We start from the raw sequence: 16361 nt of genomic DNA, 5'->3' as shown, positions 1-16361 counted from the left end.
TAAGTGAAAGTGATAAAGCATCATAGTCCGATTGCCTAGTTCGCTGCGCTATCACCTCCTTTGTAGGACCAAGACGTTGGATCAAGTGTGAAAATGCGCCTTCTGCGAACACCCCCGCATTATGTGCGTGGGGGCTGAAGTCGACGATTGCCATCTTTCAGATTATATATACATATATGTTAAACGGCCGCACAGGAGGTATTATAATACTTGCAGGCACAAGTATAAAAAGCTTCTATAATTTATCAAAATATTGTTTTACAATAATGCTATTCGAATATAGTGTCCTTCGAGCACCGCGTCTCTATTAAACGGGCGCCTTGCAGAACTTCCTAAAAATAGTGCTCGGCAGGTACTCGGCTTCCATCCGAGTCTGGGGATGCAAAAGCGGTGGCCTCCATTTCCGCCCAGTATGTCTTGACACGGGCAAGAGCCATCCGCCTACCCTCTATGCACGCTGACCTCTTCATCGCATTGATATGCGGCGCCGCACCAAGGAACTGCTGCACCAAGTTGAAATAACTTTTCGGCTCTGGCCTCTCTGGCCACAGATGACTCATGACATACTTCATGGCGAGTCCGGACAACCTATTTAGCTCGGCCCATTCGGCCAAACGATCGGCTAATGACAGCGGACGCTCCGGATTGTGGAACTGCGACCAAAAGAGCTTTTCCACTTCGCGATCTTCTTGATCTCGGAAGTGTTCGGCCGCATCCGCAGCACTCGCTGCCAAATCCAGATAGGTGTCCGCCGTACTCCACATCCGGTCCAACGGAGCATGTTTAGGATCACAGAACTTCCTCCGCAGCATAAAGGGCTTTCCAGCCGCGATCTCTCCGGCCTGACGCAGCTCCTCCTTCATAGCCCTCATCGTAGAGCGAGCATCCTTGGCATCGGCAACGGCCTTCTCCAGGTCCGTCTGTTCCGCCCGATCTTCTTTTTCAAGAAGCTTGCAACGGTCAGCAGCGTTCTTCAGCTTCATGGCCATCTCGGTCATTTCCTTCTTGCTTCGGCAGTGAGCAGCCTGTTCGGCTTTCAGCTCTTCAATTGCCTTTCCAGCGGCCGCATCACTTTTCCTGGCTTGCTCCTTGGCTCGGGCAAGTTCCGTCTGAAGATTCTCCATGGCGGCAGCACTATCTGCATCAAGCGCACACATTGTAAGATACTGGCATAAAGCTCCTCTTACCAGGTGCCGCCGGAGGAATTACATACCTTGCGCCTCGTCAAGCCGCTTGTTGACAAGCGCGATGTTGGCATCTGCCACGTCAAGTTGCCGCTTTAGCTCGGCAAATTCATCAGTCCGGCTTGCCATCGGACACTTCGCCACCTACGTATGAAGGCGGAATATTAGGCCTGGGATTATGATCCTCTGCGCGCCGTCACTTTTGACAACGCACAGAGTCTCAGGGGCTACTATCTACACAGGGCGCATCTTATTTGTGCGCAACTGTCCAAAAAGGGTACATTATTTCACGTACCTCAAAACCTGTCAGTAAACTCCTGACGGCCTCGTGCAATCCGCTCTCCGTGGATGAAATCCTCTCAATCACCGTACCCATCAATGCACGGTGCTCCTCTGAGATAAATGCTCGCCCTAGCAGATCCTTCAGCTCCTCCGACCGCGCACCAGACGGTGCCGGACTCGTCCGATGGCCCTTTTCGAAGGCCGGACACGGAGGACTTTGGGGGGCCATATGACTGCCTTCCGGCCCTGCTGGATTCGGAGAAACCCTCTGCGACGATACCTCAGGGTCGCCCGCCTCGCGAGGCGGTACGGCAGGGGGAGGCGTTCCGCTCTCCATCATCTCCGGAAGAAGATCCCCCGAAGACGAGCTCTGCTGAGAAGGGCTAAGGTCCGAGCTACAAGGTAAATTTTCGATTACTTTTCTCAGATATAAAAGCAAGGATTTCTCTCGATCCTTAAAAATAAAACTCCTCTCTACTTACGGCTCGGTGGAGGGCTAATCCCCTTGAGGGCATAATTCGGCCGAAGTATCCCCCAGCACAGGACCCTCTGGCGAAGATTTCTTCCCCCGCTTTGAGGCCATGGTCTCCGGCTCTTCAGAGGCGGTCCTTTTCTTCCCCCGAGGAGAGGAATTTTTGATTCCTCCCTTCCGGACAACCTCCTTCGAGGAGGCTGTAGCTTCCTTGTCCCCTCCCTCGCTTTCCTTTGAAGGCACAACCTCCAACATCCTGACTAGCACGGGACCCGGCGTGGTCTCGGGGAGGGGGGCCGGACACCTGATTAGCTTTGCTTTCGCTATCCACTCCTGTTTAAAGGACAACTCTTTTAGGGGCAATTTTATGATAAATATACGAATAGCGAGTCCGGGCACAAGGCTACTTACTTGAGTATCCGGACGATTGCAGCTCAGACCTGCGTCCTCCGTAGAATCCGGACACACTACTTGTGGTCCAAAGAACAATTTGTACATCTCCACGGGCGTCATGCCAAGAAAATGTTGGAGAACTCGTGGTCCCTCCGGGTTGAACTCCCACAGGCGGATGGGGCAACGTTTGCAGGGCAGAACTCGGCGAATTAACATAACCTGCGTCACCATGACCAGACTGATGTCTCTTTCTAGGAGATCTCGGATGCGGCCCTGCAACAGGGGCACGTCCTTTGCCGGCCCCTAGTCCAGCCCCTTATTGACCCATGACGCCAGTCGTGGCGGGGGACCCGAGCGGAAAGCAGGCAGCGCCACCCACTTGGTGCTCCTGGGAGCAGTGACATAAAATCACTCTCGTTGCCATAAGCTAGACTCCCCTGGAAAAGAGCCCTTGGGCCATGGAGCACCAGCATTCTTGCTTATAAAAGCACCTCCGCACTCCGCGTGCCGTCCATCGATCATCTTCGGCTCTACTTTGAAGGTCTTGAGGCATAGTCCGAAGTGAGGAGTAATACGGAGGAAGGCTTCACACACGACGATGAATGAGGAAATATGGAGGATGGACTTCGGAGCTAAGTCGTGAAATTCCAGCCCATAATAAAACATGAGCCCCCTCACGAAGGGATCAGTCGGGAATCCTAGCCCCCGAAGGAAGTGAGACATGAACACCACACTCTCACCAGGCTTGGGAGTGGGAATGACCTGCCCTTGAGCAGGCAGCCTATGCGAGATTTCGCCGGTCAAGAACCTGGCCTCTCTCAACTTCAGCACGTCCTCCTCCGTCACGGCATCAATCGGCCTCGAAGGTCGGAACCGGACATTGTTGAAGGTCTGAAGCGCCTGAAATCTGGAGCCTTGGGTGTTGGAACTCAAGGCGAAGGGCGAACTCGTTTGAGATTTAAAGAAAGGAGTAAGGCCTTGGTCTCTTTATAAGAGGTTGAATACCAAGGGCCCTCCCCGTGACCGTTTGGGACTCGCCTTTGATCGAGAAAACATACCAACGGGTACGGTTGGGTTACCCACGCCCGTATTGATGAGAATCCCGGAATAAGGGGACACGATCTCTGCTTTGACAAGGCGTGCCAAGGAAACCGCCTCGCTAAACGCGCTGAGGTGGGACCATAAAACGATTCGAATAAAGAATTGGCCGTGGTGTGATATCACACTACGGAATACGTCAGCAGATTAGATTTGTGTAAATATTATTCTCTCTATGGCAATATGTGGAAACTTATTTTGCAGAGCCGGACACTACCTTTGTGTTCAAAATCTTCTATGAAGTACTTGGAGGAGGAACCCGCCTTGCAATGCCGAAGACAATCTGCGCACCGGACTCGTCGTCATTGAAGCCTGGTTCAGGGGCTACTGAGGGAGTCCTGGATTAGGGGGTGTCCGGATAGCCGGACTATACCTTCGGCCGGACTCCTGGACTATGAAGATACAAGATTGAAGACTTCGTCCCGTGTCCGAAAGGGACTTTCCTTGGCGTGGAAGGCAAGCTTGGCGATACGGATATGTAGATCTCCTACCATTGTAACCGACTCTGTGTAACCCTAGCCCTCTCCGGTGTCTATATAAACCGGAGGGTTTTAGCCCTCTCCGATGTCTATAGAAATCCCATCATTTCCCTTCCCCACCGATTGTTATCCCCCCTTTTTAGGGATCTTGATCTTATCCCTTCGGGATATGATCTTATTCCTTCTAAGGGGGGATCTTGGTGCGCCTTGACCAGGGGTGTGGGGCCTTGCCCCCACTACCCACGTTCATGTGGGTCCCCCCATGCAGGTGGGCCCCACTCTGGAACCTTCTAGAACCTTCCTGGTACAATACCGAAAAATCCGAACATTTTCCAGTGGCCAAAATAGGACTTCCTATATATAAATATTTACCTCCGGACCATTCCGGAACTCCTCGTGACGTCCGGGATCTCATTCGGGACTCCGAACAACTTTTGGGTTACCACATACTAATATCTCTACAACCCTAGCGTCACCGAACCTTAAGTGTGTAGACCCTACGGGTTCGGGAGACATGCAGACATGACCGAGACGACTCTCCGGTCAATAACCAATAGCGGGATCTGGATACCCATGTTGGCTCCCACATGTTCCATGATGATCTCATCGGATGAACCACGATGTCGAGGATTCAATCAATCCCGTATTCAATTCCCTTTGTCCAGCGGTATTGTACTTGCCCGAGATTCGATCGTCGGTATCCCGATACCTTGTTCAATCTCGTTACCGGCAAGTCTCTTTACTCGTTACATAACACATCATCCCGTGATCAACTCCTTGGTCACATTGTGCACATTATGATGATGTCCTACCGAGTGGGCCCAGAGATACCTCTCCGTTTACACGGAGTGACAAATCCCAGTCTCGATTCGTGCCAACCCAACAGACACTTTTGGAGATACCTGTAGTGTACCTTTATAGCCACCCAGTTACGTTGTGACGTTTGGCACACCCAAAGCACTCCTACGGTATCCGGGAGTTGCACAATCTCATGATCTAAGGAAATGATACTTGACATTAGAAAAGCTTTAGCATACGAACTACACGATCTTTGTGCTAGGCTTAGGATTGGGTCTCGTCCATCACATCATTCTCCTAATGATGTGATCCCGTTATCAACGACATCTAATGTCCATGGTCAGGAAACCGTAACCATCTATTGATCAACGAGCTAGTCAACTAGAGGCTTACTAGGGACATGGTGTTGTCTATGTATCCACACATGTATCTGAGTTTCCTATTAATACAATTCTAGCATGGATAATAAACGATTATCATGAACAAGGAAATATAATAATAACCAATTTATTATTGCCTCTAGGACATATTTCCAACATAAATTACCTTTCCCCCTTGAGTTGTTGCCGCTCAACTGTCGTGTGTTCGGGCTGCCGGCAACCGGCAGCATGGCCGTGGATCGGCACAACGGCGCCTGCCTGTCCCAGCGCCCCTTTCCCTTCTCCGCTTCTTGATGGCGACACGATGGAGAGATCTGATCGGAGTGGCTAGCAGGTAGTATCGTATCGGTCTAGATCGCACCGGCGTTGAAACGAACATACTAGCATCCATCTATCGATACGTGGCTTCGCGCGTAACTAACAGTGCCTCTTCTTTGGGGGGAGGGGGGTGGGGGGGGGGGGCGAAGCAGTTTTCATACATGTACGTAAGCAGAAAGATTACGGAATAGCTTATCGCTATCGAGGGACGATTCGATCGTTGGGGGCTCCCCCCTCGCCCCCCCTCCCCCCTCGCTTAATCCGTCCCTGGCCACAGACAACTCGCCGCCGCCAACAAACTCCGTTGATGGTCTGGAAATCACGATTGTAATTTACAAAGACGTTTATATGGATAAAAATATGAAGCATGTCGATGGCTTCACTTGATTAGTTTATGCGCAACCGAGAAATAAGCAACAAGAGAATATTGGCCCATTTATTTCTTCATCGTAATGATGATCTCGGGGGAGTTAAGTACATCGGTTTGGCATGGTGTCCATGCGGAACCTAACATCGTTATGTTGTGGTGTGATTCGTGCAATGTCTTTTGCTCTGGAGTAAGCACGGGAAGCTCGTTTTCCTAAGTTTTAAGTTTTGCATAGTGCAGACCATGCCTTAAAAGTATTTCATAACTCTTCCAAAATAGACATTGTGCTTATTGCATTTGCAGGTAAAAAATACTCGACGGAGAAGAAAAGAAAAGGAAAAATAAAAACGTCGACAGCAGGATTCGAACCTGCGCAGGCAAAGCCCAACAGATTTCGAGTCTGTCTCCTTAACCACTCGGACATATCGACCTTCCACGTCTACAGCTTGGAACTAAACATATTTATCTCATACCTTACACCCACACTGGGCAGAAACCAAGATGCCCAATCCAGAAAAACGCTCCAGTTCATCAGCTAAATAATGGAGCAAACTAACATGAAACTCATTTTCTGTACACATTCATGGCCACCTAAACTTGAGGGGTAAAAAAAAAGGCAATAAGACTCTTATACTGAATCTGGTGTGGACATTCTTACACTGAATCTGGTGTGGACATTCTTTTTTTTTCGCGAATACGCAAAGATTGCGTATCATTGAATTGATAGAAGGAATAGAATGAGTACAACAGGGATACAACACATAACACGAACGCAGACAGGCGTGAAATGGTGCCCGGAGCACAAGGAGAGGGGTGCTCGGCCCAAACAAAAAAGAAACAACATAGCTAGAACCAACCCAACCCAGACCAAGAGCGACAATGCCGAACCAGCGATAAGCCTCAACATCGCCAAGCCAACACTGGGGACACCATGAGCGAGCAAGATAGCGCCTTCAAGAAGGAAGACGGCGCCGAGACGTCTTCGCCATCCGGTCCGGAGCAACCGAACCTAGAGTTTCCCCCGAGTTCGAAGAGGGACGCAGCTAAAGGCCATGACAGCGCCTTCAAGAAGGAAAAACGACACCCACGGGCACCGTCGCTGCCAGCACCGGCATGCCGAGCAGAGATTTCTTCCTGGCCTGAAGCTGAGCAATCCCATAGCCGCCATGTGTGAAATCTTGAATGAGGAAGCTAACGCTGGCCGGACCACCAGGCTGGAAGGGGGTAGGTGGTGCTGCACCTGCCGCCCGAGGGGGGGGCACCGCCTCAGGGCCTGGTATTCGTGTACACATTCCTACACTAAATTTGTGCACACATTTCTTCCACCATCTACCACTAGTCACTACTCCTACTAGTTACAGGGATTGAATTGTCATACCCTCAAACCAAAATCAAGGCGCTGCGGCAGTCTAGATAAACAAAACGCGGCGCGCGGGGAAGTCCTCTTCGTAACAGATTCTGCATCTAACGAGGAAACTCTGATGAAGATACCATCTCTTGCTCTGAACCTTCTGTATACATTCTTACACTGAATTTATCAACACATTCTTCTACTATCCACTCCATTACTTACTAGTCACAGGGATTGAATGCTAAAATCAAGGTACTGCAAGAATCTAGTCTAGATAAACAACACAGGGCGCATGGGGGAAGTCCTCTTCGAAACAAAATCTACTACCGCCTAACGAGGAAACTCTGATGAAGCTGCCATCTCTTGCTCCATGGAGTAGCACCTCGTGAGAGTCCGCGATGGCGGATTATCAGCGACGATGCCAAGCTCAACGTTCTTGGCCATGGCCACAGAAGTAGATCTGGACTTAATTGGAGTTGACAACAACGGCTTGGTCTCTCCGTGCCTTTGCAACTCTTGTTCGTGTCTTCTAGGAGGTCGCCTCCTAGCTCGCAGCAGCTGCAGCCTTAGCTCCACTTCTTTCATCTTAGGTCTCTGCCCGCCTCTAGTCCTCAAGCACATCGCGGCGACCGACGCCATCTCGTCGATCTCGCTCTGGCTGGCCTCCTCCACAACTTGAGAATCGATAATATCCATGACGGTTTCGTCTTTCAGCCGTCCAAGGAAGTAATGACACAAGTTCTGTTGCTCACCAAGACTGTTGAGAAAAATTGGCTTCTTCCTTGTTAAGAGCTCGACGAGTATCACGCCGAAGCTGTAGACGTCGCTCTTCTCGGTGAGCTGCCCGGTGTAGTAGTACTCCGGGTCTAGGTACCCGAATGTCCCCTGCACGATGGTCACCACGTGAGTCTGGTCGATGGAGATGGACCTGGAGGCGCCGAAGTCCGAGACCTTCGTGGTGAAAGTGTCATCCAATAGTATGTTGGCAGATTTCACATCCCTGTGGAAGATCGGCATCGCGGCGGACGAATGGAGGTAGGCAAGCGCCCCTGCAGCCTCCAGAGCAACCCTGATACGATCGTCCCACGTCAGCAAGCATTTGGCGTCCGGGTCGCTGTGGAGGAGGTCATGGAGCGTGCCGTTGGAGATGAACTCGTACACGAGAAGCGGCACCTCGGACTCGAGGCAGCACCCGAAGAGCTTCACCACGTTGCGGTGGATGATCTGGGACAGGATGGACACCTCGTTGACGAACTGGTCGATCTCGCTCTGCTCCACCATCTTGGACTTCTTGATGGCCACCACCCGCTGGTCGGATAGAATCCCCTTGTAGACGGTGCCATGGCCTCCGTGCCCGAGCACACGCGTCGGGTCAAAGTTGTTGGTTGCTTTCTCTAGCTCTTCCATGGAAAATATCCTTGTGCTGTGAGTGACGCTTTCACTGGTGGATGAGATCAGCTGCTCCAGGAGCAGACCTTTGTTTTTTCTGAAGAATGCCCTTCGGATTTTCCTTTGAGCGCCTCTCTTCAATCTCCTCATTAGTATAATCGCACCCAGTGCAAGAGCTAGTACTCCAAAACCACTGCCAATCCCAGTAGAAACCCCTACATGAGTAATTGCAACAGATGAAGATTTGTTTTATTTTTCTGACAATGGGAATGCACAAGACAGCGAACAGCACTGACATACCCAAAATAAGATTTTGCCGCTTATCAGGAGTGCACTGTTTTTCTACTGGATCAAAGAACATGTCATGAGGGCAACAACGGAAGCTTCCTTTCAGGTTATAGCATGTCCCATTACAGTTATTGGGTATCAGACACTCGTCAATATCTGCAAGCAGTGGATGATATGTCATTTTGTAAACTGGATTGGATGATATGTCATTTTGTATTTCTATTTGCTTTCTACCTGCTAAACACTCGTTAATATCGGCAAACAACATATATAAAATTATACCGATAGCATGTCATCTCATGAAAATTCCATGTTATTTCTGCATACCATAAAACAGAACACACTAAAATACAAGAGCACATACCTGTGCATCCATTTTCGACATAAGGATTTCCTTCAAAGCCAGGAGAGCACTTGCATCGATAACCAATGTAGAGTTTTCCATGCGTGACACCAATACACTCACTATTCGCGCTACGGCATGCATACGCTCTGTCTTTTTTTGCACTTTCACATGTAAGGTTGGCCGCGGACCACCTCCAGACACCAAATTCCTCAGATAAATCAGACTTATCCAATCCATATACCAGTTGCTGACCAAAATATCCAGAGCCACCGTAGTATATTGATAGATAATTCATGTTGGCATCTTCAAACTCTGAAAGCTTATTAACATATAGCAGTCCATCATCTAATGAAATATTTGTCACTTCATATTTTACAGGTGGTCTGCCAATAAGAGTGCGATTGGATGCGCAATTCAGTTGAAATCTCCTGGTAGCGTAACACCCTGGTTCAAACCCAAAAGGGAAAGGAACGTTTGTGCTACCACATGATCTAGAACAGTTCATTTTGGGGGTATGATTATACTCTGTTTCAGTGAAGAAATATCAATAACCAAACACATGTGATGAGATAACAATCAATGAACAAATGAAGCGCTTTATACACCATTTGTTGTTCAAGTCCCTGACTATCATTTCCAGAATGTTCTTAACACATCACATCATATACTCCCTCTGTTCCCTTTTATAAGACGTTTAGACAATTCAGACAGAGCACAAAACAGCTCAATGCCAGCTGTCCAAAACGTCTTATAAAAAGGAACGGATGGAGTACCTTTTTGAAAAACATAATTCATATAATTGGATCAAATGAAAAAGAAACTAGGTGTGGAAGGAGGGTGAGTACCTTGTTTGCAATCATCAAGAATGTAGGGATTACCATCATCAGAACTGCCAGAGCAGGTACAGGAGTAGCCTCCATTTGCCACATCCTCACAATTGCTACTGCCACAGGCATACCGTGTCTTATCATCCGACCGAGCTTTTGCGCAATTGGGCTTATCTGTGATCACAGTCGAGAGGTACGCAGCAGAGGAAGCACCGACAGTGCTCGCATTTATCTTATCGGACAACAGGTCCGCAATACTAAAGATATACGGGCGGAATGACAAGAAAGCCTTGATGGTGATGTTAGCAAAAGGCTGTGGCACTGTCTCGTTGTTCTTCACGATGGTCACCCTAAACCCTCGGAACGCCACGGGGAAAGTGACGGTGCAGCAGCCCATGCCGTTGCAGATCCCTCCACCTTCCGTCACGAGGAGCAAGCTCGCCATGGAGGTGCACTTAATCGTGCAGTGGCCGACGAGGTCACCCGTGTCAGGGTGGTACAGGTAGACCCCGATGCCGCAGCCGAGGAACCCCAGGTAGTTGTAGGTCGCGATGTTGAGGTTCCTCCCTGGAGACTCCCAGGACAGGTTGTAGGTGCCAACACCCGGCACCATGGGGATGGTGTACATGATGGAGGCAAGGACGGTTCCTGAAGGGAAGAGGCTGATCACCTGGGTGGTGGTGTTGCCTAGGAAGAGCTTGGGAGGCCTGGTGGTGGTGTCGCAGATGAGGTCGAAGCCTCGCCGGAAGCAGCCTGGCCCGATGCCGAAGGGGTACGAGATGCTCACATCCCCACAGGTTTTGGGGCAGCGCGCGAGGCTAGGGGCAGATGGAGGATGGGGGGCTGCAGATGCCACCTTGATGTTCATGGCAGTGGGTGCCAAGCTCCACAGCCACACCAACAAGAGCACCAGCCGCATGCTGGCTAACAGAATTTTGTTTGTAGAACCCAAAAGGTGGGAGAGAACAGAGCACCCTGTACTGTATATTACTAGAAGCCTATCAAAGATGTGATTTGCAGAGCAACCGGAAGACTTTCCTATCAAAGATGTGATTTGCAGAGCAACCGGAAGACTTTCCCGCCATCTCCCGTGGGAACTCCGGAAGACTTTCGCGCATATAATAAGTTCTAGAATGCGTTGTCAACAACCGAGCGAAGCACGCCACCATACATCTGTCAAAAAGTAGAACATGGAATTCCACTTGGTCATGAATTGGTGGGTCTGCGTGCGTGCCATACATCAACATCTTGAATACAGGTTTGCTGACTTGTGAGGTCTGTGCAAGACTTGCTGACCTCTGTTTTTTCTTGGAACCCCATCATATGTGAGCTAGCAATATTCATACAATTCATCAATGGAGGAGGGAACGCCACCTGTGCTTGGGTGACACAGGGAACAAGCTTGTGCAAGACTTTTTTGACTTGTTAGTAGTTGACAGCCAGTGGTGCACAAGAAGGCAAGATGGACACGATGGACGGCGCCGATTGTGAACGCGACTAAATTGTGGATGCAGCATCAACGACACATGAAGGTGCCCAAGCTTGGGCAAGACTCATGTGACTTGTGCTAGTAGTTGACAGCCACTGGTGCACAGGAAGGCAATATACGTCGCTGGTTGCAAGCGCGGCTAAATGTAGTCAATTCTGACAATTCAGCATCAAAGCTGTGTTCATACCATAGCGTGTGTGATATGTGAACTTGTAATCAAGGCGGAGGGGCATCGATCGGCACCAGCATCATCCTAGCTAGGAAAGATCCAAGAAACTCAAGGGCCTGTTGAGTTGCGGCTCACGGGGTCAGTTCCCTGCACACATACGGTTTCGTAACTCACAGGGAAATTATCAGGAAGAAGACAGCGATGGAGCTCTGGTCCTGATGGGTTTGGGGAAATTACCTGTGGCGGAGAAGATGCGGATGGTTATCGAAGAAGAATGTGTTGGTCGCTGCTTGCTTGCGCCGTCGCTGAGAGCGAACGAGCGAGGTAACATGCGCATCAAATCTGATTTTCTCTTTTTTGTCCTCTAAATGTAGTTCGAATTAGGAGCTGAAACTTTTTGAACTTGCACATCAAAGATGGATAAGTGCTGGTTAGGCCGGCCGCGCTTGGAATGGATGTAAATTAATATGGTTGTATTTTACTTATAAGTGTAACTCACCGGCTATGAGCAGTTTCTAGGCGGGCGGATGACTGTATTTTTTACAAGTGTATTTGGAATGGAAAATAAATGATTTAATCCAAGCAGGGCCTTAAATGTGTTGACGCAAACGGATGCTTCAAAGGCCGGCCCATTAAAGGGATAAGTATATTTTTCGTCCCTCAACTTTTTCGATAGTATAAAAATGGTCTCTCAATTGTAAAACCAGTAAATCTTAGTCCCTCAATATTCAAAACCGGATAAGTTTAGTCCCTCAATTTGTAATACCGGATAAGTTTAATCCCTCCGGGTGGTGCTCTGCGCGGTGGCTATCGGCCATGACGCCACCCCTTCCGGCCGAAGCAGCGCCCAACACACGGCCATTCTCCTGTACAAAGGTAGCCTCGTACTAGCTCGCTTGAGTATAAAGCAAGCTCTCCCTGATGCGCTTGATTTTTTTTCCGTTTTCTTCTCATTCAGTTAGCAGGGCACGAGCTCACTATTTTTATGTCGAGGCCGTGCGAGTCGAGTCCGACAGCTGCATCCATATGTCGTTCCATGTCGCTGCAAGTGTCTAGCAGCGCGTCAAGTTGTTTGCTGCACAAACTACTCAAGTGCTGATGTTCACATCAGAGTGCACCTGAGCGTGTGAGTTGAGAGCTAACACTGGCCGGTGCTTTTGGCCCGAGAGGAATCAGCTTAGATCAATTAACGTGCATACGTAAGCTAGTTGTCTGCAGAAAACCATCAAAAACAACATGAGGGACTAAACTTATCCGGTTTTAAAAGTAGAGGGACTAAGTTTTGCTGGTTTTAAAGTTAAGGGATCATTTCTCTACTTTCAAAAGAAGGACTCCTTGGTGGGAGATGGACTTCAACAATTCCAAGAACAGGATTCTGAAAGAGCTCGAATTCGCCGGCTTTAGGTTAATAGAACAACAATATACATTCATAAGATCTGTGTTGCAGCGATCTCGCAACTTGAATAAGATAGTTCTGACAGGAGACAAGGAATGTGACGCATGTGTTGCTCATGGTACACCGCCTTCAAAATTCCCCAAGAAAGATGAGCAAGAAATTGTCATGAGGCGAATTAGAGATGGCATATTCTCGCCCCAAATATTTTTTGATGAATAATTTGAAAGGAGACGAATAATGTGACTCATGGTGTGCAGCCTTCAGTATTCCCCAAGAAGGACGAGGAAGAAATGACCAACAACCAAATTAGAGATGGCATTAATAAGTTGTACATATATCTCATGCCAAATATCTTTCGATACCTAAGGTGTAGGAAACAGTTTGTATGCAAAACTATTTTGATGCTACATTTTGGACGTCGCCATTGCTAATAACTAAATGACATTACCCCAAAAGTTGTTGCGATAATGTTTTGTAATAGAATTTAGTGATATTTGATTTTATGCAACATGAAAATTCGGTGTAATAATATGAGAACTAAAAACATACATAATATTTACAATGTTTGATTATTGTATAGTTGTAAAATATTTATTAATAAAAATAACATAATAGAATGAAAATTCTCTTGAATGCTTTCATGTTGAGGTGGGCATTTTTTCATGTATGTTGCATGCTGTGATGGCATGCTTGCATGTGGAGAGAAGTAGGTTAGTGGGGGCTAACTATTTAGGTATAGAAGATTTTCAACCAGAAATGTGCGTTAGGACTTGGGAGAGTTAAAGACGCCATGTTCTCTTGCCTTCGGCATTCCTAGTATGCTCCACTCATTCTACGCCAAGCACCCAATCACGGGATCAGAATCACACTCTAGATCATACCTTTCACGAAAGAAAAGGACAGGCAGCCGCTGCTAAACCAAGATCTCCATCTCTTGACTCCGTCAATCAATCTTACCTTGGGATTGTCCGAAAAAATCTAGTGAAAATATGATAAGAATGCGTGCTGAAATCATGAGTTGATTGTGCCAACAATGGTGGTGCTGTGCCATCCGAGTTCCTACCACTCAACATCTATTAATTTGTGTTGAATATGATCACAATGTTTAGTCCACGGTGGATATGTTTCATGCAATCAAGCAAATATTCAAATTTTGCTTTTGTCGGTCGGATGGATCGCACACGTGTGGAGTGTGCTAGCTGTTGATTAGTCATGCAGGTGTGGATATGTTCCTGAAGCTGAAATGCCACCACTCTTCAGGATGGCTCAAACAGCACTAGAAAAACAGTTTCTACTAGTTAAACATGCTCTCACGTCTCTTTGCACATCTCACTATAAAAACGACCTGCAGCGACGATAGGCTGCCAAGCCTACCAACCATGTGTGGTGGTAAACTTTGTATACAGAAGGGGTAAGATCCTGTAAACACGAGGGATAATAAGGCATGATGAAGAAACATCTGATTTCCAGGTATACTTTTGTCTCAAGATGATCAAGTTGAGATTAACTGAACCCACACATATGGGAGCATGACTTCATGTTTGAAGGGGTCAAAACCTTCTGGTCATTCTATTTTCTGAAATGCAGACCCCAGCTCACGACTGATGCAACTATGCATCAAAAGGATATAAAATGTCCACTTGTCAAAAAATATATATAAAATGACTGACATGACAAACTGCATCACGGCAGCACATTAGCACAATGAACTATGAACTGTGCAAACCCAGCGGCAAGTGTTTCACAGCTCCAAGAAAAGTCGAATAAGGTCGATGTGAGAGCTGTTGACGTCTAAGGGCTAGAGAAGCAGAACTAAAACACATTGCTCAGAGTTCTGACTGTATTATGTAGAGCACGGCAGCTTCTTTACTATTGCAGAGAATATTGACCCGTTGCAGATTCAAGGAAATTATCAACCCATGCAAGCAGAACAACAGAAATACAGTGAGACAAATGTCACATCACCTCTTTTAACCAACAAAACATCACCGCAGATGTGACAACACAATCATCTCAACAGTTGTTCAACATTTCAGCTTGATCATCTCGACCTCCAATTATAGTTCCTATGAGAAGATGAGTCAGTAAACCAATGGCAATAGGGCAAGAAAACACCTGATAAGAGATGGTGACACTTCAGTGAAGCCACTGTTATATTTTTTTTAGAGAAGGGGTATTACCCCGGCCTCTGCATCAGAAAGATGCATACGGCTCATAATTAAAAAATAAAAGCAGTCACAAAAATTTCCAACATCTGAAGGTACGAAAAGAAAACAAGCTGCTCAAGGGAGCCTAATCAAGAAGCCACAACCGGCTGGCAAATAAAATAGGAGCACTACATGCCTATCCTATTACATGACCGCCATCCAAACCGGTTGAAAATACCCCGAGCTACCATCTCCCATCGGGTAGACGCAGTAGCCAAACGCCCCCTGGCCTCCGTCGGAGTGAGTAATGACTACATACGGATCAATGCTGTGGCCCTGAAGATAACCAGTAGAAAGCTCGACGTCACGCAACTTGGCCGTCCTCAACGCGCACCTGAGCTGCATGTCATCAACATCCGGCTGCTCCTGCAGTCTCCCGCTGACCCGTCTCCCTGCAGAGACAGGATCCGGGATCCCACCGAAAGCGATGGCCTCCTCGCGAGAAGCTGCGCTGGGGAAAGAGCCTCCTGCCCATCCCCCAACAGCGGTGACCAGCGCCGGGGCCACCGGAGCAACATCCAACGACGACAAAACACTTGATTTTGCTACAAGATAAGGAACATTTTAGGAATGACATGTAATACAAGATTACAATGTCAACTCAAGACACTGCAGACCATTTATACCTTAACTGAATCCAGTAGCTTAAACAGAAAGAGAAACAAATCTTGCAATGACTCGCTAATGAATTGGTGGCGACGTCATTTTATTACGCAACACAACTCTCATGTGTGAGTGAGATCATATTATCCAACACCAGTAGGGCAACAATGACAGAAGAAATTATAAATCGGCGCTCAGAAACAGCTATGCTCTTCCTTTCAACTGTATATATAGTAATAAATCACCTTTAAATGGAGCAGTATTGACTAAATCTACAAGAGATCTAAAAGTACCACTGATAGAACATCAAAAGTTGATTTCTCCCCAATACATACTAATTCATTATGCAAAATGATGCACACAAATGGTAGATGTTGGGTCTGGATGAAGAGAAACATATGCAAGTAAGAATGCAACGGCATCATAATTTCATATACATTTGTTAGTTGCGAAAGAGTTATCTTCCACTCAGACATGAAGGACTTGTTGGTAAATTGGTGCAGACGATGGCAGTACCTGGAGCAT

The 16361-nt window shown here is 47.7% G+C and overlaps 1 protein-coding gene and 1 non-coding gene across 2 annotated transcripts; both read right to left on the bottom strand.

Annotated features, from left to right (window-relative positions):
• Window positions 1–6119: 6119 nt before the first annotated feature.
• On the bottom strand, window positions 6120–6201 carry TRNAS-CGA. Its single transcript has one exon. It is a non-coding gene; the product is annotated as a tRNA-Ser (tRNA).
• Window positions 6202–7236: 1035 nt separating this feature from the next.
• LOC125553103 (wall-associated receptor kinase-like 6) lies at window positions 7237–11564 on the bottom strand. The gene is made up of 4 exons (XM_048716875.1): window positions 9991–11564; window positions 9164–9670; window positions 8812–8955; window positions 7237–8726 (listed from the first exon to the last, which is right to left on the bottom strand). Exons 1-4 carry the CDS (start codon window positions 10889–10891, stop codon window positions 7453–7455), a joined length of 2826 nt encoding a protein of 941 aa, XP_048572832.1. The 5' UTR covers window positions 10892–11564; the 3' UTR covers window positions 7237–7452.
• Window positions 11565–16361: the final 4797 nt, after the last annotated feature.

Source organism: Triticum urartu, chromosome 4, assembly GCF_003073215.2.
Source record: "Triticum urartu cultivar G1812 chromosome 4, Tu2.1, whole genome shotgun sequence".
Classification (NCBI taxonomy): Eukaryota; Viridiplantae; Streptophyta; class Magnoliopsida; order Poales; family Poaceae; genus Triticum; species Triticum urartu.
The sequence above is the reverse complement of the archived record's forward strand: the minus strand, read 5'-3'. Positions and strand labels throughout refer to the sequence as shown.